The 22,436-nt window shown below is 36.0% G+C and overlaps 1 protein-coding gene across 1 annotated transcript in view; it reads left to right on the top strand.

Annotated features, from left to right (window-relative positions):
* The window catches only part of PDGFC (platelet derived growth factor C), a 204,826-nt gene that overhangs the window by 133,080 nt on the left and 49,310 nt on the right, over nucleotides 1-22,436 (top strand). Inside the window, exon 3 of the mRNA XM_003984917.6 lies at nucleotides 16,132-16,312. Within this exon, the coding sequence (XP_003984966.1) occupies nucleotides 16,132-16,312 (181 nt within the window). The remainder of the gene's footprint in view (nucleotides 1-16,131; nucleotides 16,313-22,436) is intronic.

The raw sequence follows: 22,436 nt of genomic DNA on the forward strand, positions 1-22,436 counted from the left end.
ATACTGTGCTAAATATTTGGAATAGAGAGATTGTTAGATGGGCCCTGGCTTTCAGAAAGCATTGACAAGGGGGCAAGCACGCAAGAAATATAATTCAAAGTGGTAATGGGTGTGGTGGTATGGACCATGCTGTGAAAATATTGTAGGCTTCCCAGAAAGCTTCTCTGAAGAGGTCATACATAACTGAGGTCTGAAGGATTAGTGAAAATGTGCCAGCGAAGTGATGGAGGCAATACTGTTGGTAGTAAGAGATGTAATCAATCAGCTTTTGGAATATTGAGCCGTTTCAAGCAAAGGGATCCCATGCTCAATATTTTAAAAGTTGCCATTAGGCAATGTCTAAGTATATCCAATGAAATGTCCTGCCGTATGTGCTTGGAACCCATTAGTCATAACTTGGTGATATAAAGTACGTTCTTGACCTATGACAGGAATATTATTGCTGGAGTTGCTGTACTGAAAACTGTGATCACATTTGCCATCTGGTGAAATAGCTGTCTCGCCCAGGTTGAGGTTCACAAATGACTAAAGCCCTAAGTAGCCCACAATTACTCAGTTGCCCAAAGGTCTACAAGTCAAATGGAAAGTTGTCTGTGTTTCCCTGGAGTGTGGTGTGGGGGCAGGGAGAAGAGGCACATTGCTTTCTCTTTTATTTTCTTTTATACTTTGAGGTACTTGCATTCTCATATCAACTACATGGAAAGGGACAGTGTCCATTCATAGTGTCATGGAGTAGAGTCTGGGGACACAATGACTTAAAAAAAATACGCACTGCCTTCAAAGTGCTTATAGTCTAAGTTTATTTTTAGAATTGTCCTACGTTGTACAATATTTTAAAGACACGTAAATGTGTATTTTCACTTTTTAAACTCGTTTAAATGAAAATACAAGCACTTTGTAATGTGAAGCCAGAATACATGCATTGCTATAAGTACACAAATTGGGACCTCAAATTTGCCCATATGTGTGATCATGAACACAGCTTCTCTGAGAAATTTCTGAACTAATAAGGTTTAATTTCGATCTGCGTCTATTAAAGTACTGAAATGATATTAAATGGGAGATTTCTCACTCTGCCAAATGATTTGGCACTTGTACTTTGTTGTTACTATTTTTTGTTTGTCCATAAAATTAATAAAATTAAGAATTGAAATGTATGATTGATTCCTGGCATTTTCAGTGAGGGAAATTTAAGCTCAGTGAAACAAATAGGTAGATAAAAATATATGAATATATGGATAGAAGTGATGAGCTAATTCTAAAAAAAAAAGAGAGAGAGAGAGAGAGAGAGAGAGAGAGAGGAAAGCTGTCCTACCTCTTCTGTCAACGAATGAGAACTCTAAGAGAAAACATCTGGAGCAAAAGAGGAAATGAAGTGAGTGATACATTTGAAACTGTTAAAAACTGCTGAATTTTCTGGTAGCAACGGAACCTATTAAAAGCTATGGTAGGAATCCTGGATATTAAAGCACCTTGAAGGAGTAATTTTAACAGGATAAGGGTAGAAATAAATACAGAGCACAAGGAAAAATGTTAAAAGTGAGAAGAGGAAAATAAAACAAACCTAAGTCCAAAAAAACCCTGCCTAGGGATATTGCCCAGGAAGGTGGATTTAGCCAAGTGGGCACTAAGCCTAGTATTTCTTATTTCCCTTTTCATGCCGCAAAATATGAAGTAATCGCCTTAGCAGGACTTATTACAGTGATCAAATCACCTAACAATCTGAAATGTTTCCTTTCATATGAAGATCTTGTTTTGTTTTGTTTCTGGAGAAAGGACTGTCTTTTTTTCTTCTTCTTCTTTTGAGGTTTTTTTTTTTTTCTTTTTTTACCTCAGTCTATAGTCAGGTTCTGTGGAAAACAGAATTTTCTATATATCACATAAATCCTTCGTCACTGCAAGTGAAAGTGATGATCCTAGAAAAACGCAAAAGTCAAACATTTTCATATTTTTAATGTGTAGCATGAATAGAATGACTTGTTTCTCTGATTTCTGAAATCCTAAATTTCCCATAAAAGAGGTTAAATTATTTTTCTTTTGTCAAGATTTGGAGTCTCAGAAAATGTAATTAATGTCTATCTGTCACTAATTTTTTATTAAATAGTTTATTTTAGGCTCCACAGAATCTTGTTTCTCTAGTGAAGATTGATTGCTTCAAAATTGCTAAGTGAATTTTCTACAAAACATGTTTATACCAGCTTTACCTAATCCTGTCTCTGGAGTCTACATATATTTTTATGTTTTTAAAGTATTCTAAGAGATGAATTGCAGGTATTGATAATGAACATCCTTAAAGTAAATACATACTTGCTTGGGGATAATATAAAAATGAAAGTGATATAAATAGAATTTTACCTTTTCTAACTTTACTGTAAATATCTATACCCTAGACACATACACATGTATGTGTATATATATATGTGTGTGTGTGTGTGTGTGTATATGTGTGTACATAACCCCATATATATAAATATATATATACACACACATACATACATATAGTGTATATAGTGATCACTGAAGAACAGGTTAAAAAAAGGAAACAAAACAGCAGTATAGTTGTTTGGAACATTGTTGTCACTTAGCACAGGTGAATGGAAACACTAGAAAGTCTAGAAATCTAATAGAAATTACATTAGATAATAAAAATATATTCCATTTATTAAGCATCCTCTTTATGCCAGGTTCCATTCTATTATTACTTCTTGGCACCACTCTGATTGCTATTATAGCTGATAAGGGAAAGGGATATATTTTTTTTTATCAGAAGAGTCAGATGGAGCCTGTGTCCAATGAATTCTGAAATGTGCTTTCATGTTCTAAAGGCTGACCTTTTAAGGTGTGATTTGTGGTGCACAGTAAACAAACAAACAAAAAAAGGATTCGCCCCGTGGGGCAGCAATTCTAGTCTATGATAACTGTAGGCCCTCCTCGTTTGCCAGTTGGCACTTTGAAAGAGTTTTGTAAAAGTGACATATTAGGAAAAGGTATTATAACATTTCTATTGGAAGCAGTCACTTTCCTTGATGGGATTAAAGCTTCCCATGGTCAGAGGGTAGACCTTTCACAATACAGGACTCGGTGCATTTGTTGGCCTTTCAACACTCCTATTAGTAAGTGGTTTTTTTTCCCCTCATTTCGTAATACACTGGTATTTAGAAGCTGGTTTCCATGGATATTGCCTGTAGACAGTTACGATATTTGATGATAACAGTTCTGTATAGACTTTAGAAAAAATAAAATTTTCTGGAAAATGTTGTAGTGGATAATGTTCTCCTAATATGTTCTATGTATTAATTGCATATTTTTTGACATACTACACATACAAAAGGAAATGTGATTGGTTTCTTAAGCAGTGGTGGTGGGGGGGAAGCTATGAGTTTTTTGAAATGACCTTTTTTACTAACTGGTTCATTCCTTTACTTTGCCAAAGAGGAACCTGAAGGCTAGAACCATTTTATTTGAACACCTATTTCCTAAAATAATCAGTCCATCAATCAGGATTGAAATGTTCTGCTCTTCTGTTTGTCTTTATTAAAGTATAAGTCTATGGATCTGTTCTTAGATGTCAGATGTTGAATAATGAATTTTGCTGGAATGCCTAAAATTTCTTTTAAACTCTGAGAATATTTTTTTCAGATGCATTGACTATAAATCATCTCATCATAAATATTCAAATATATATTCAAGTATCAATGTTCAAAGTAAATATTTAGAAGTTTTTTTAACACTGCTATTCAAGAACTGTACCTGAAATTCTCTAGTACCCTAAAAGGACAGATATTTTCATTTCCCTTTAGTATATTCTAAAACAAACTCATTTTATCATTTTCAGAGACATCATCACCAAAAAGTAAGCTTATATATCTAAACATATGAGCCTAAATGCCTTATGCTGCTGATCAGCCATTTAAGTATTTTCTTTTAAAACCAGGCCTGAAGTCATGATAATGCTTTGACAAGCATTACATGAATCCTGTCCAGATTTTATTATCACACTCCTTAAATATTTCTCTTAGGCTTAGATCAATCCATATCTAGAGTACCTTGGTATTTGCAAGCATAGCGATGATACGGCACAGATAAAAACCTAAAAGAACCAATCCTATAGCAAAATCCTTTAAAGATGTCTTGATTAATGGTGAAATGGCCTTTTATAAATATGTTGAAGCAATGAAATTGTAAAAGGAGCCACCTGTAGGGTGCCTTTTGGTGGTGGTTCCTTGTGGAAATGATGCTTGAAAGTGTCTAGGTGTTAGGTAGATGAGAGAGTATATTCTTAGCCCTTCCTTCTTATCTTAAAGTTTGATACCCCTTAAGTAACTCTTTATATGTGCATTCCCATTTCAATATTGCAGGATATACTAAGCTCAGTAGTTGGGATGTTTTCAAGAAGTCCTCCTTTTTTTTTTTTTTTTCCTATTCCTACCTACCTCTACTGGTACTCTCTCCCTTTACTCTTACCCTATTCATTGAAAGTAGAAGGGGAAATGACAAGATGATAATCCATCAGAGAAAATGTTTGCTTTAGTCTAAATAGAATGAATATTAACTCCATTTTGTAATTTAGTTTCTCTAAAACCTTTCAGTACTACAGTGGTTCAGTTGTTGACACATAATAAAGGTAAATTGTGGATCATTCATAAGAACTGTTATTGAATTATTAATAATTTAATAGTGAATCACTCAGTATGTGTGTAATAAACAGCCACACACCACAGAGCATCACAGTAGGCAGGCCTAAATGTTAATGAGATCTTTTTTGGTAAAATTTATCGCAAGATAGTAATAAAGAGTATGAGAAGTGTTCTTTAGAGACGAACATGAATCTTACTTGGGCAGCAGACTCTGAATTGACATCGATTTAGCCACCTAAATCTCTGCATTATTTCAGTAATAGTACTATGATACGAGGTGATGTTTCTGTAAAAAATGCATACATACATACAGGTAATAATTGAGAATAAGTAACCACATATTTCAATGGCTAATCAGTCTTCAAAAAAAAAAAATTCTGAGCAAACAGGTGAGTGCTTGCAACATATTAAGTTGTTTAATGCCCACCACAGTTGTAACATTGATACTGCTTTTGCACTCATTTTGTAAGAGTAGAGAATACTGGCACAGAAATTAAGTGTTTGATATCTTCACAATCTATTGATGAATCTGTCTTCTACTACAATGTAAAGAGAAACTGTTAATAATAGTAGCAACCATATGTGCTTATATTGTTTTGTCAGGTTAGAGTCTGGACAGTTACTTCCACACGGAAGAATGGCCAAGGGAGCTGGCTCTGGGGACTGCTATGAGCCAAAGTAGGGATCCATGCCACTTAGCAGTGTATCAGGAGCTCTGGGGTCTGTTCTTCCACGGGGTAGACTCTTCCATGATTTGCATATATATGGCTGCAGTGATAGCAGTTATTTAACACACACCACACACACACACACACACACACACACACACACACACACACACACAAAGTGGCCACTTTTTGAGCATCGTATTTGTTAGGCACTATCATAAAGATTTTATATGCATTCCCTCATTTGATCCTCACAACAATCTTAATAGTTAATGAATAGTTTCCACATTTTTAAGGAAGAGGATCTGGAGAGTTTAAGTCAGAGGTCTCAATAGTGGATTATGAATACTGACATTTAGCTGGATGGTAAGTCTCTGTTGTGTTGTTTAACTAGGGGCAGTATGGTCTAATGGTTAAGACTACAGACTCTGAAGTCTGGAGCAAGATTCCTCTTGCAATTCCGTTACTTTTAGCTGTAATGACTTTGCCTTGTTGCATGACTTCTTTGTACCTCAGTTTCCCCATTTATAATATGGTTATAATAATTATAGCTATAGATAGGGCTATGTTGGAAGATTGAATGAGTTGATAAAGTGCCTGGTACAGAGCATGTACTACAAAATGTTTGCTTTATTGTGGTGATTTTGTTTTATACAAATAATACTGAAGTCTTGTTTCTTAAAAATAATAGTGAAGTCATGGTTTTTTTTTTTTTTTTTTTTTGGTCATTTAGTAATATTATGTGAATTTACTCATGCAGTGTTTATAATTTATTATTAAACTGATTATTATGCACTTTTATAGTGCTACCGTGAAAGACATTTCCCCTATGCAGTTTCTGGCATTTGTTGTTTAAAAAAAAAGACTACTGGGGCACCTGGGTGGCGCAGTCGGTTAAGCGTCCGGCTTCAGCCAGGTCACGATCTCACGGTCCATGAGTTCGAGCCCCGTGTCAGGCTCTGGGCTGATGGCTTGGAGCCTGGAGCCTGTTTCCAATTCTGTGTCTCCCTCTCTCTCTGCCCCTCCCCCGTTCATGCTCTGTCTCTCTCTGTCCCAAAAATAAATAAAAACGTTGAAAAAAAAATTAAAAAAAAAAAGACTACTGATATTTGCATATTGATCCTATATTTAGTCACTTTACTAAATTCTCCTCTAGTCCTGAATGGTTTTTAAAAGCCAAAAGCTTTGGAATGATCTTGGACACCTGTTTTTCTCATATCCTACACCAACTAATATGAGATGTACCTTAAATACAGCATTGGGGCATTGGGTGGCTCACTCAGTCGGGCAGCTGACTTTGGCTCAGGTCATGACTTCGTGGTTCATGGGTCCAAGCTCTGAGTCGGGCTCTGTGCTGACAGCTCAGACCCTGGAACCTGCGATTCTGTGTCTCCCTTTCTCTCTGCCCCTCCCCCACTTGCGTTCTGTCTCTGTCTCTGTCTCTCTCTCTCAAAAATAAACATTAAAAAAAAGTTTAAATATATACAACATGTAACCATTCTTAACCTCTACCTCCCCTACCATGCTCTAAACCACCCTATCCCATACCTACTTATTTCCAACTTCTTCCAGTATCAGTGCCGACCCTATTGTAGTCTATTCTCAAGGGAATCTATTATCAGTTAAGGATCGTTTTTCTCTTCGCTTTTTATTACAACATATATTTTATTTTCTCTAAAATAACTAGAGCTCCCCCTCCTCCCCCAAAAAAATTGTAGTGGTAAGAATGGCTAACCCTGTCGTGATTATAACTTTAATGAGAACGGTTTTAATTTTACTTGGTGTAAAACTTGCAGTTGGTTTCCATTAAATAACCTTTTACCATGATTTGAAAGTGTAGTGCTAGTCACATTTTATTTGTAGTTGATTTTATCATGTTGTTTCAGTATTTACTAATATGATCCTATAGTTTTTTTCCTGTTAATAATACTAAAACTTCATTTTTACCTTTGCCTTTATGTTCATAAACTACACCCATATTCTCTCATGAATTACTTTATCTTTTAATCCACTGGTGGGTGATATTTGATGAAATTTTGTTTGGTATTTTTGTATTTCCCTCTTTATAAGTAAAATTGATCCTGATTTTAACTGTTTGATTTGCCATTTATAAGAACCTTGATATAAGGTTTTTTTCCCATTTATTGGAGATTTTAATTTTTATTTACTTTTTCCAACGTTATTGAGATATAATTGGCATATAACATTGTGTAAGTTTAAGGTGTGCAGTGGGTTGATTTGATACACTTCTATATCTCAGTGTGCTTACCACCAGAGAGTTAGCTAACATCTTCATCAAGACACATACTTCCATTTCTTTTGTGCGATAAGAACATTTAAGATCTAATCTCAGAGCACCTGCGTGGCTCAGTTAAGCATCTGACTCTTGATTTCATCTCAGATCATGATTGCAGGGTCGTGAGATCAAGCCCTTCATCAGGCTCTGCACTGAGCATGGGGCCTGCTTAAGATTCCCACTTGCTCTCTCTTTCTATGCCTCTCTCTCAAAAAAAAATCTAATCTCTTAGCAACTGTAATATATATAATATTATAAACTATATCCACAATATTTAGGCTAGTTTATCTTATTATTAATGTAGGTAGATATTGTCAAATATTTGATATGGATTTTCAGTTTCTTCTAGAGTTATTAGTTTACTTTTTCTGCTTTTTCAGTCAACTTTGATAATTTACATTTTCCTGGGAAGTCGTCAATTTCATTTAGCTTTTCAGATTTCATTGGCATAAAGTTATACAAAACATACTTACAAACTTTGAATACTTTTTTTAAGTTTATTTATTTTGAGAGAGAGAGAAAGAGAGAGAGAGAGAACATGTGAGTGTAAGAGGGGCAGAGAGAGAGAGGGGGAGAAACAGAACCCCAAGCAGGCTCAGTGCTATCAGTATGGAGCTTGATGTAGGGCTCGAACTCACGAACTATGAGATCATGACCTGAGCTGAAATCAAGAGTCGGACACTCAACTGACTGAGCCACCCAGTCCCCTTAAATACATTTTTCTCTGTGATTGTTACTATCTTCCTCACTCCTAATTATGTAAATTCTTGGTCATACTCTCTATCTCCTTCTCTCCCACCTTGTCCTCTCCCCCTTTCCCTCCCTCATTCCCTGTATCTGCCTATCTCTCCTTTCTGAGACCCAGCTTTTGGTTTTAATTATAAATTCTAATTTTGGCTTCAAATACATCTCTTATACTTTCCATTTCCATTAGTTTTCACCTTATACTTTGATTCGCTTAATTTTTCTACCTTTATAGGTTGGATTCATGAGTTCCAGATTTGTAGTGTTTTTATTTAGTAAGAAGATAAATTGAATCTATTAATTGCCTTCCATAAACTAGCCCACCATGTACAACATAACCATTTCTCACAGGTAGAACTATCATATTTTCCTGAAAATTACTTCATCATGTGTTCTCAGCCCTCTGAAGCATGCTCGGTGGTTTGACTTACACATTTTCTAGGTAGGTTTAAAACTATCCATACAGAGGGGCGCCTGGGTGGCTCAGTCAGTTAAGCGTCCAACTTCAGCTCAGGTCACGATCTCGCGGTCCGTGAGTTCGAGCCCCACGTCGGGCTCTGTGCTGACGGCTCAGAGCCTGGAGCCTGCTTCTGATTCTGTGTTTCCCTCTTTCTCTCGGCCCGTCCCCCGTTCATGCTCTGTGTCTCTCTGTCTCAAAAATAAATAAAACATTAAAAAAAATTAAAAAAAAAACTATCCATAGAGAATTTAGAGTAGCTAAAAATAAATACACTAGTACCTTCCTCATCCACTGTTTCAGTTACTTGTGGTCATTTGAGGTCTGGTCGCAGATGATCCTCTTTGTGCTGTATCATCAGAAGGTCAATAGTACTTAACACAGCTTCATAGTCTCTATGTCATTTACCTTACTTCGGCTCATCACGTAGGCATTTTATCATCTCACATCATCACGAGAGGAAAACAGGTGAGTACCGTGCAATAAGATATTTTGAGAGACAGAGACAGAGAGAGAGAGAGAGAGAGAGAGAGAGAGGGACCACATTCACATAACTTTTATTATGATATATTGACATAATTATTCTATTTTACTATTAGCTGTGGTTTTAAATCTCTTACCATGCCTAAGTTATAAATTAAGCTTTGTCATTGGTGGTATGTATATGTAGGAATAAACAGTAAATATGGAGTTTGATACCGTTTGAGGTTTCAGGCACCCACTGATGATCTTGGAACATATCCCCTGCAGATGAGGGGGACTGCTGTATTACCAAATTGATTCAAACAAATACTTGGAAAATGTATGTGCCCACATGAACAAGTTAACTCATCAGTTTTATTTGAATGGCCCTGAATGTTTCTCTAGCCATTGAATAACACCATTTAGCCAATTTGAACAAAGACACAAATTCTCTTCAGTGAGGCCTCAAAATAAAGCAAATATAATTATGGATGCATATTTCAAATACAGTACATAGAGTGGCTTAGAACTTAAGGGTTCTGGAGTTAGCCGTGGGTTCTAGAGTTCTGCCGAAGTGGAAGGAAGCCTTGCCTCTGTATTTAGTCTATGTGGCCTTGACTAGGAGCTTAGGTGCCCTGTATTTTATTATCTAGGAAATGGACACAGTAGCAGTATCAACTTTTTGTGATTTTTTTTTTTTGTGAGGGTCAAATGAGTTTGTGAATAAAAAGCAATTGATAAAATTTAATTATTATTTTAAAATTCTTTTCAGTATGTTAAAGTGTATGTAGACATTTTGGTGTCCGAGTAGGGATCTGAAACTTGTGCGAATGAGTAGTATTCTGCTAAGCTGACGTAGAATCCAGTAAGCACTGTGGAATAATTGGCATCTTACTGATTTTATTACCTTTGCCAACAAACTTGGGCTCCAGGTGACACTTGCAGAGCTGGGTCTTTTAAGGTCCGCATGTATTTGTTGGCAGGGTCTCATACTACCATCGGATTCGGTAATTCATGATGTAGGTTTAATTGATGGGGTTTTAGTGAGTTTGAATGAGGAGCAGCCTATTTTGCAGGATTGGTTTATTTTTGTTGAAGGAAGCAGGGTGTCTGACAATTCTGTTTACCAGGGAATTTATTTCTTCGGTTTATTCCTTACAATTCTTGCAAGTTGGAAAGCAGTCCTCATGCCCTCACAGTTTTTGAATTCCCACATGAGAACGAAAATTTTGTCTACAATACCAGACTTGTTTGTTAAACATAAAAGGACATAAATCCTCCATGGGTCCCCAAGGGTATGTTAGAGAAAGGGAGTGATCATTATAAACCACTTAGCGCTGTGTGCTCTGTATCATGTTGCCGTGAGAAAGTGATGTTTGATTGGCTCATAAAATAGGTTTAGTAAATCCTTTAAATACTGATGTGAGCAGTTGTGCATGTTGGAAATTAATACCTGAGAGTGTATTATAAGGATTACCGTGTCTCCAGAACAGTCACCTGGGCATGTGTAGATTTCGGCGTTTAAGGAAGATTACGTTTTGTAATTTCACTTTCATGTGTCAAATGTTGCTTGGTTTTTTCATTCCCCTTTCATTTGGCTGCGGCCTAGAAACATCTTTTGTCATTGTTTTCTCTCTAACTTGATGTTTTGAGCGATGCTATAGTATATAAACCAATGGACTTCCGCAATTAACTCCGTCTGCAAATATCGTTTTATCAGAAAAAAGAAAAACTTCAACTTATTAGGGAAGACAACTGGATTTAATGCATTAGTCTTTTTCCAATCGTGCTCCATATTCTCAAACATTTAAAGGAAATGTAGAATCAAGTGGAAGTGATTTTTGCTTTCATTTTTTCTGTTTTGAAGATTACACACAGTAATGAGGCATGGGAATACTTTACAGGTGGATCTTCACTTGGTCTATTTTACCTGATCTTGAATATGACTTAAGTTTTAAAAAAAATGCTATTTTTGTAACCATATCCTTTAGCAAGGGGATTTACGGTTTCAAGAGAGAAAACTAAGCCTTGGTAAATAATGATGGTATTGGTATTTTTCAGCTACATACACAGCTAAACAGCTGTCGAGTATGACCATAAAAATTGATGGTGGAATAATTGGGTGGAATATTGGGTGAACAATAGAATTATATTGTCATAAGACACCACTTGTGAAAAAAATCTTACAAGTTTACTGTGAAACAATTAGTAGCATATGTTAGATTCTGCTGTTTTATACACACACACACACACACACACACACACACAACAGTACTTTTTTAGATGTCCATTTCATTTAACCTTCATGGAATGCAAAACTATGTAGATTTTTAAAGCACTGTGGTAAATGCGTGCACCACATTTACGTGGTGAGCATGTATGAGCATGTAAGAATTAATTGCCAGCTGTCTAACTGCAAATCCAGAAATTGTTATAAAGATTATAAAGATTGATTTTTTTTTAATGGCATCAAATTCAGTAGAAAATCTTCATGAAGAAAGTCATGATGTACTTCTCTTATTTGCAGGACAGTGATTTTTGTTTCAGGATCTAAGATAAAGCCAAGTTTAATTTTAATCGTTCCTTAATAAATTCTTAACATGTATAATCCAGGTATTTCTGTGTGGTTAAAAACTCCTTTTTAATACTTCTACAGAACTTACAAATCACATCAATACGTACTAGTGTTTATTTTCGAACAATAAGAAGAAAAGTGTGTAATAGTAAAATAGTTAACGTGAATTGTTTCAGTTTTCTTGCATATGATCTTTTCTCATACAATGCTTCTATTTGATAATTTTGAAAACGGACTGAAGTACATTTTTGACAGTTTCTGTTCTGCCCAACCAGCTTACTGAAATGACTTCGTAATTGCCAAACCCAAGGGATACTTTTTGGTTTTTAGCGTCTTTGACCTTTCTTTGGCATTGGTACCGTCAGCACTGTGGATCTCTTCTGTTTCTGGTGGATATTTCTCTTCCCTCTTTGCTCAGTTCTGTGGCATCCCTCATAGTGGCTTTCCCCAAGTTCCCCTGACTCTTCCTTTTCAGGATGTGTTTGTTACAGGATCTCTTCTTTCTACCCACACTTGTAATGTTATCATTTCCTGGCATTCCTCAGAGAAGTGGTGATTCTATTCCCTGCCAGTGTTACTCCCTCACTGAAATCTCCATGGCTGTGCCTCTTAGGCCCACATGGGCAAATAATGTGAACGAATGACGATCTGGGCATTTAAACAATAACAACAACAAAAACAACAACAAAGAAAGTAGATGGGGATCTTTTTTTTTTTTTTTAATGTTTATTTAATTTTGAGAGAGACAGAGACAGAATGTGAGTGGGTTAGGGGCAGAGAGAGAGGGAGACACAGAATCTGAAGCAGGCTCCAGGCTCTGAGCTGTCAGCACAGAGCCCGATGCGGGGCTTGAACTCAAGAACCATGAGATCATGACCTGAGCCAAAGTCAGACGCTCAACCCACTGAGCCATCCAGGCGCCCCTGAAAGTAGATGGGGATCTTTAAAGACAGAAAGAACATGTCTTTCCACTTGGTCCCAGTCTCAGTTGCAGTGAACGCATGAAGGCCTGGTGTTCATTCCTTCATCCGCCAAATACTGATACAGTATGTACTATGTTCCTGACACACGGGCATTAGGGATAAGGCAGGAAATTTAAAGACACCTCCTCTTCTGGAGCCAACACCAATTCCAAAGATCTGAACTTCATGGACTCATCCTAGGGCTAATGATACTTAGTATTACTAGATCTTCAAATTTAATATGTAAAAAAGCCAGAAATCCAGATATTCTGTGCCATTCCACTCTTTAGAATCTTGACTTAAATTTGTAAAAAGAAACAGAGCCTACTAAAACCACACTTCCCTGTTTGCTACATTATGCCTACGAAATATTCTACCCAAAGGCCTTCCCACCTACGACTGTTCTTCCAGCTTGATCTTCATCTGCTCCTTTGTTCCCCACCTTCTATTCCCAGCCCACCGTGCTGGGCCCCTTCTTTCTTCTGTTGCATCTTACACATTGTCCTTCTCGCTACAATGCATTTCCATTTCCTCTCCTTTCACCCCCGCTCAGTCAGTACTCATTGACAGCCCAAATGTTCCTTTGCAAACCAACCCTAATCTCACTGTATAGAATTACTCCTACTCTGCCAGTCTTCCACAGTATTTCCTACGTACTCTCATTAGAGCACTTACCAAAGTGTTTTATGGGCCCTGAGCCCAAGGAAGCTATAGTTTCATCTTTGAATCCTAAGAATCTAGCAGAACACTGTGCACCAAGTGAGCACTTCATAAATGCTTACAGAATGATCGACCAGGTCCCAAATCTGGCTCTCTTCAAACTAGCAACGGTGGTAACCTACATTAGATAGGTTTAGGGGAAAACCTCCCAAGCAGAGAACATACAGATACAAAAAAAGCTTTGTTTCACATGTAAACTATCTTGATATGAAAATTATCCTTTCATATAAAATGGTAGTTATCAACTTTTATACCAAGGAAATCTGAAATAACTACGTAGGTCTGTTCTTTTCTAATTTTTTTTTAATGTTTATTTATTTTTGAGAGAGAGAGAGCATGTGAGAGAGCAGGGGAGGTTCAGAGAGAGGGAGACACAGAATCCAAAGCAGGTTCCAGGCTCTGAGCTGTCAGCACAATGCCCCCAACATGGTCCTTGAGCTCCCAACGGCAAGATCATGACCTGAGCTGAAGTGGGACATTTAATGAACTGAGCCACCCAGGCGCCCCTACTTAGGTCTGTTTTGTCCAAGTCCTCTAACCCCTAACCCCACCACTTTTCAGGCCCACCACACACATATATACCAAACTCCTAGAATAGTTCCACCGGTCGGTTTACACGTTTGTCATTGATGACCGAGACCTGTCGTGTGATGTAGCAGGTGTTCTCCCCTTTGTATTTGAGTTTTCTTATTTATTGCTTTCAGACTCCCACAGTTACATTAAAAGTTCATGTGGAGGAGGGGGTACGGGATGCAGGATGGAGATGAAGGACAGCTTTATTGAATGGCAGTTGTGAGCCAACGGTGTTTTAGGTACACAGATGTCTCCTGTCCCAAAGTATCCCTGAGAGCTAAGTAGCATCATCCTCAATTTAAGACCAAGCAAAATGAGGCTGAAACAAGTTAAGTTACATGTCATAAGCGAGTTCTGGATACTTCTTCAGGATGAAGATTTATAAATAGAATTGGCCCGTTACATACTCTGTATATAATTTTCAATAATTTTTTCTTCTGTAAATTCAGTACTGCACAAAACATATTATTTTTGTTGTCTAGTATCTACTGAATTTATATTTTTGAAAACGCCTACCCGTGATTCTCAACCATGTCAGACCTACATTTTAAGAAATTTTTTGCAGTGTCCTCTTTAGTATTCTCGAAGGAAGTTCATAGAAGTGATCATCTATTTATATACACAATTGTTTGAAATATAAATATAATGGCATGTGTGCTATATAAAGCTAAAATAACAAAGTAAGTTTTATGAAAATAATGGATTTAAAATCATAAATACATATGCACAAGTATGTGAGGAAAATGCAAGGAAGTAGATATTTGCATCTTTTGAGTAGATTCATTGTGAATATGACAGTTCTAGATATAGACGAATATGTATATGTTTAATTGGTTTAATTGCAATACAGATTGTATAAGCAGTGTTTCTGTTCATGATATGTTTTTTTCCAAAATAGTAATTCTTGCTAAGTTCCAAAACATAGAAACTTTCTTCAACTTATTTGATGGTTAAATTTCTGGAAAATTTGGTTTTACCTAAAACTGCAGAACATATTTGTGCTTACATGTGAGACAGCATTAGAGGACTCAGAGGAACTACATCAAAAATTTCACCTACATAAACGTCCGGTGAACTGTTTGAAAGGCATGGAGAACACGGGGCCAATACTCACTTCTGGGACTTTCCATTATTGAACATTGTTGGACTGTGCCTGCCACGTGTCACGGTGCCATCCCCACCCCTGGTCTCAGTATAAGCCAAAATGCCTCTGAAGATTTCTGGAATGTTTCTTAAGAGGCAACACTGCTCCGGATGAGTACCACTGATCTAAACCTTTCAAACCAAAATTAACATTTGTTGGAAAAATATTACGTATTCCTTATGTTTAGGATACTGTGTGCATTGCAGTGCAAATTAGAAGTATATAAAAACTGATTCCTTTCTTCAGGGATTTAACAGACTATGAAAATGGATCACTTGCATACATATAATGAATATTGAACATATGTGTTTATCAAAAAGAGAAAGATGACGGTGAGCTGAGAACACCCAGAAAGGTCTCACAGAGGCAGACTGGTACAAAGTGAGATTTGAAGGGTGTGTATATAATGATGCGGCTGTAGAGAAGCTTGCCTCAGAGATGAGGAAAGGGAGCCAAGCGTCTGACTAGGGTGAAAGCGTTACTGTCGGAAAGTAATGGGCGATGAGAATAGCATTTAAAATTGGAGTAAAACTATCATGTCCAAATGCAAATTACATTGAATAATTCATAAGTTGAATGTCAGATACGGTTGCTCCCTACAAAATATTTAAGCCTTGAGATGGCTATTTTTAGTGAATTTGGAGTTCATCACCAGCAGCACTAGAGGGCTTAGAATAGAAGAGTCATTTTGCCCACGTTGAGAAAGCATTTTCGATTCTGCCTCTTCTTTGGAGTATTTGATTATATTGACCCAGTTAAATTTGGAATGGACTCCTGGCTCTGGTCCATAGATAGCTGCCTTGTATCCATGAACATGGAATTTGAATTGCTAACGTAACAAATGATGCTATGATCATGTGATGTTATGTCTCTTTTGCCTTTGTCTCTTGCAGGTATGATTTTGTAGAGGTTGAAGAACCCAGTGATGGAACTATTTTAGGACGCTGGTGTGGTTCTGGTACAGTGCCAGGAAAACAGATTTCTAAAGGAAATCAAATCAGGATAAGATTTGTATCTGATGAATATTTTCCTTCTGAACCGGGGTTCTGCATCCACTACAACATTGTCATGCCAGTAAGTACCACTTACAGATCCCCTGATTTAATTGGGTCAGTTATTTGCTTACCTTAAAAAAAGAAAAAAAAAAGGTGGGGGGGGGAGAATCAGGAAAAACAAAAAACAAAATCCCTACGTTGATTTTTTTATCCATAAACGTCACTGTAGTTATCACAAATAACTTAAATTCCATCACTACAGATTGTTAATCATTGGCCATGTTAAATACCTTTTCAGAGTAATGAAATAAAACATGTTTTTTTACAACTTTGAGGAGAAACCCCCTACCCAACTCCCCTGCAACTCACTATTCATTGTTTGTGGGAAGTTGCATAAGTACATAGCATTTTTTCTAGGAAAAAAAAAATAGGAAAATCTGTATATTTATTGCTCTTCCCATTTAGATAATCATCAAAATTTGGACTATATAAAGTCTTCCTGAATTTCAAGTTTGAGTCATATTAAGTAATAAAATACAATTTTATTTTCTAGCATTTTTGTAGAACTTTCTTATGTGATACTCTTTTGCATTTTGCTAAATGTTACTCTTACTTTAAAGAGATAAATTTTGGAAGCTTACACAGGATTCTAACAGTTCTAATTTTCAAATTCATTTAAATATTTGTTACGAATACATTGCAGACCTAGAAAGCCAGCACTGTTTGATATTAATACCATTTTAGCTAAATTCATGTCTGTAACTGCCCTAAAATTCCATATTCTTCAGTGATGTTTTACTTTTTCTCCCCTATTAAGGTGGCATCTTTCCTTTTCTGGACCTGCCAAAAATTTATTTTTTATGTGTGTGGTTTATGAACATGTACACAACATTTTGTGCATCATATTTTTCTTTTTATCGAGAGAAGTAAACTTACTAGCTCTTTCTAAAATCAGTGTTTTAGTAAAATATACTTTAAAAAGTAGTCATCTCTATTATCCTACTTATGCTAATATTTATCCTGCTTAAATAATACTTGTGGCTGTTCATGTTTCAAAAAAGAAGTTCTGAAGTTTTCACTGGAACTTAAGACTCCTGTTTGGTCTTTGTTACTATAGTTTTAGTTATATCCTGGCGATTTGTATCCTTTACATATTATTTCAAACATTCATATCTATTTGTTGCACAACAGAAATATTAAACATGCTTTTACTATTTTTATCACATTACTTATAGTAATTCTGAAGTACTCTTACAAATATGATGATGTCACCTAGTATACGTTTTAAATATAATCAATAATATCACCACTTAAAATAACATAAAAATTGATATCTTCAATACTTTTGACAGGAGATTTAACAAATCAGCAGGCACTCTGGGAACATAACATAATGTGGGTTACATGCATTAACATCTGTGTTCTTACTGGATATAAGAACAATGCTCATGGCAGGCTAACAGTTCATGAAGCCAATTAGAAAATATGGAATCAATATTAAACTTTATATGTTATATTCTTATTGTAACGTTAAGTAGAACTTTCTTTTTTCGGTTGCCCAAATTCAAGTCTGTGGAACATTAAGGATTTGATTAGATTAATAAATTTAAATATCATTGTAGATATAGGTAAAAGAAACCATAAATTCAAACTGAAGTTTGAAAAGGATCTTTTATTCATTTAGTAACAGTAGAATAATTTATTGTGTAAAATCAACATTAAGGGAGATAGCTCTAAACTATATGTCATAAATTGTGAATCTCGATCAGTTACCTTATATGGATTATTTAAGATATCCACACCTCTGTTCCATGATGAAATACTTTTTGCCAGTATAGGGTCTCTTCCAAAACGTCTCTTACTTTAATAATTTAGTATTCTTCTTTAAATTTATTAAAATTTAAGACTTTTATCTAGAAATGAAGAATGTTAATAGTAGACAAGAATGAGCATTTTCAAAAACCACTCTTGGTATCTATCGATACTGTTTTCAACAACCACTATTGATATTGTGATGATTTGTTTGAGTAAAGCCACTAAGAATCTGTTTAACACACTTTCACAGTGTCTTACTTTAGAGAATTTATGAAGTTAAAATTTTTTAAGTCTGAGATGGCAGAGGGAGATAGGACTATACTTTCACAAAGTTGTACAGTCCACATCTTCAGTGTGTGTAGGTAGCATATGTAGTGTTCTTAAATATATAAAGATGAAACAATTAAGTTTCACTCAAAAACGTAATGATGGGTGTTACAACACAGCAAAGGTTTTATTTATCCCTAATCTGTGACAAAATAAAACTTGAAACTGGTGCACCTGGGTGGCTCAGTCGGTTAAGCGTCTGACTTCGGCCCAGGTCATGATCTTGCAGCTTGTGAGTTCGAGCCCCGTGTCAGGCTCAGTGCTGACAGCTCAGAGCCTGAGGCCTGCTTCGGATTCTGTGTCTCCCTCTCTTTCTCTCTGCCCCTCCCCAGCTCATGTTCACACTCTGTCTCTGTCAAAAATAAATAAACTTAAAAAAAATTTAAAAAAAAACTTGAAACTGAGAAGATACTTATATTTTAAATAAACTCTCTTCTTCCCATTATATTACTTTAAATATGTATAACTAACAATCATCCTGCTACAGAATAAGACATGAAAGCTAAAATATATATATGCCAACATCAAGGGTTGTATTTTTCTAATTTTATGACTGCATGGGTTAGCTAGTTGTATAACTCACTGAGTTGTGTGGATTAAATAAAATACGTAAAGATAAAAACACAGGAAATTTATAGTGTTGTGCTCAGTTCTGGGGCACATTAGAGGTTCTTAATAAATACTTGAATGCTGAGTTGATGATACCATTCACTCACTCCAGCTTAACTAACAGAAGATTCACTGACAGCTGTATTTTTATCTGTGAGAGTATATCCTGTTCATGAGCCTTGAAATGAGATAAAGCATCATAGGGTCTGTAGTAATTACCATCCATCCTCTTGACTCAGAAGGGCCCCACCACCTGAATTTGACCTACTATTGGAGATTTACTGTGATTAAGATCAGAAACTGCATCTGAGAGACTTTAGATGAAAGGTGTATCACCGGGTGCATCATTGAAATTAAATTCAGTGCATTTTTAAATAGTTATTGAAGTTGTTTGATAAGCTGTAAATATGGGAATTGACATTCTCCTGACATCCTTTGAGCCATGTTTTGCATGGCACCGAAGTTGACCTGTGCTGGCCTGCAGAACATGGAAATATGCAGAAATATACATAGGACATCTTCTATTAATGTGTCTTATGCTCAGGAAACCAGCAGCCATTGGATTGCAAGAAACAAGAGAATTTGATGTCATGGTCCTTGTTGCCTAATAAATATGACTTGGTGATTTTGATTTTGCCAGATTGTTCAGTTCTGTTGGGTTTAAATCTATTTTGGCTATTTATCTACCATTTCGTAGAATCCTTTCTCTTGGTTCCTTGTATGCCTCTTCCCCAACACAGCCACACTCCTGTTCTCAATAACTGCCTGCAGAAGGGTGAGATTTGGTTAGTGAAAAGTTGACAAGTGATTTTGCTGTTAAGCCTTCCAGAATGTTTTGAATTATCATTGTGTGTTGCTAAATGACATCCTTCCCTCCATGGCCCTCCTCCCCACAATATTATTACTAGCCTGGAAAGATCCATCAATCTTATCTGTGTATCAATGAATGAAAGCCTAAGGGAAGAAAGTTTACCTTTTCAAGAACAGACTTAAAAGTTCTTGTGGCATTTGCTCAAGGGCACATGCCCCTCCAACCCCTGGATCATCTCTAATACTTTTTTTTTTCTTTTTTGTCAAGGATGTACTTCATAATTAGCACACCCAGCTCCTCAAAGGCATTGGTCTCATTGACTGCAAACCCACCCTTGCAAAATAGGACCTTGGGGACCACTGGCCACAATGGTCTCCTTTAATTTTCTAATGATAAAAATGATAGGAACCATAGGTCCTTAGTGGACTATTAGATTCCCGAACTGAGGTTTGCTACTGAGTGCCTAGCACACCCTGAAGCACCTGATCACTAGTATCTCATGGTAGTTCAGCCAGTTCCCCTGGGAGTTGTCTAAACCCCCCCCCCTGGAGCTGTACTGACTTCTCATTTAGTATGTGTTACCTCTGTTAATGTTGTATAATAGTGCTGTTTTGTCAGCTAGAGCACTGAAGAATCACACTAATGACACCAGGTATTCTCCTGGTCCTGATATATTAAAACTAGTTTCTCTCTCTCTCTCTCTCTCTCTCTCTCTCTCTCTCTCCCTCCCTCTCTCTCTCTTTCTCTCTCTCTCTTTCTGGTGGGAGTGGAACATCCCAAGTGTTCAAGAAATTGGTGCCTACTTACGACATTATAGCCATTAATGTGTATAATCATACTCATCAGCTTTTTTATAATTAGCTTAATATTTTGCATCTGTTCACACACGAACAAAAACTTCGAGTTTAATCGGTTCTTTTTTTTTTCTGGGACAATTATGGAGAAAGTGTATTTTAATGTTCTTTATAGTGTACAAGTAAGGGAGACCATTCTGCAGCCTTCTTTTGGAGCATGAATGGATATGTTTGATTCTGACTAACCTTTAAGTCTGGTTGATTCTATACCAACTTTAGATAGTATGTAGCTCAGCAGAATTCTAATACATTAGTTAAAATTTTCAGAAACAGTGTTGCCATACATGTTGCTGTGAAAAACTATATTCATAACCACATAAATTTACTACATAAATTTAAAATGTTAGCATTTCAGTGTTATTTTCGAGAATTATTTATGGAAATATATACCCCCTTATGCCCCATTAATAAGTAATGAAAAATAAATTCATGCATATTGATGCCAAACAATATACATTCAGCTTTTATGATTGTGCATAAGGAGTTAATAATGTCTTTGATTTTTTTTTTCCCCTTCATGCTAAAAAAAAAAAAAAGGCCTGGTAGATTAGCAGTGAGAGATTGTTTGGGAAGAAATGAAGCAAAACTGAAATAAAACAGTGCAAGCTTGTTTCTGTTTGGAGGCCACACACATTGAGAGCCCAGCGCACATTTCGGATCTCTTACAAAGAAAAGAAAATTTCTTGTTTAATTTTGGAGTAATTTATAATAGATTATGTATGTTTTACTCTGTGTGCTGTAGCATAAGCACCATTATTTAAAACTGTTAGCAAACCTACAAAGGCTGAAAAATAGCATCTTTTCTTCTAGCATCGAAAGATCTTATTAAAAGTTTATTTGTAAGAAAATAAGCCTTAATATAAAAATATTGCATATTTTTATCAGTTACTTCAAAAACCCATACCTATTTTGAAATAAAATATACAAACCCAAATATGAATATTTTTAGTGGTTTCATTCTTTACATATATAACTATTTCTTTGGAGTATAATGTTGTTTGTTATATTTATATATCTGTTTTAAAACAGTTGTGAGATTTGAGGATTTTTTTTTTCTCTTTCCAAACCTGGTGAACACTTTGAAGGACGATTAAAATACTCTTTATTGATTTCTTTTAAAACAGTGTTTTTGAAGATTGTATTTTCCAGAATTTTTTAATTTAAGCTTCCTGATCAGAAGTAATAACATAATATTTTCAACAATTCATCTGCTCTCATTTTTTAATGTAATAAATGGATCAGTTTAGATTAAGAGAAATAGATGTTATAGCTACCGGGCTAATTGACTCCATATATTTTTATCTTCTTTCCTTTATTGCCTGAAAAGAGGAGTGTGGGGTGATGAATGAAGTGAAGACTCCTTTAACTCACAAAAAGTCTGTGAAACTCATCTTTTAAGTTGCTTCTGAAGTTTTTCTATTATTTATTTTCTGTTTTCTTTTTCCACTGATAAGTGACAGTTGTTTGGATATCACGTATTTTTTATTCTTTTTAGTAAAGTTATACCCAGAGATGAAATAATCCTAGAGAGTGGCACGCAAGTAATGCAGCTACTTTATAACCCCAACTATGGGTTTTCCTTAACAGTGATTTTTTAAATGACTTGTCCAGAGTTAAGTCAGTGCCTGGCCAGTGTGCACTATAGAAGGGTGTATGGTTTCTGTGGGGAAGGCTTAGAAGGACACTTGATGCCTGAGGTGCCATTAAGGAATGCATGACTGATTGCCAAAGTAGTTATTAATTATGCGGGATACGGAGAACAAAGCCGCTCAGTGAATATTGAAGTT

This window comes from Felis catus, chromosome B1 (genome assembly GCF_018350175.1).
Source record: "Felis catus isolate Fca126 chromosome B1, F.catus_Fca126_mat1.0, whole genome shotgun sequence".
NCBI lineage: Eukaryota > Metazoa > Chordata > Mammalia > Carnivora > Felidae > Felis > Felis catus.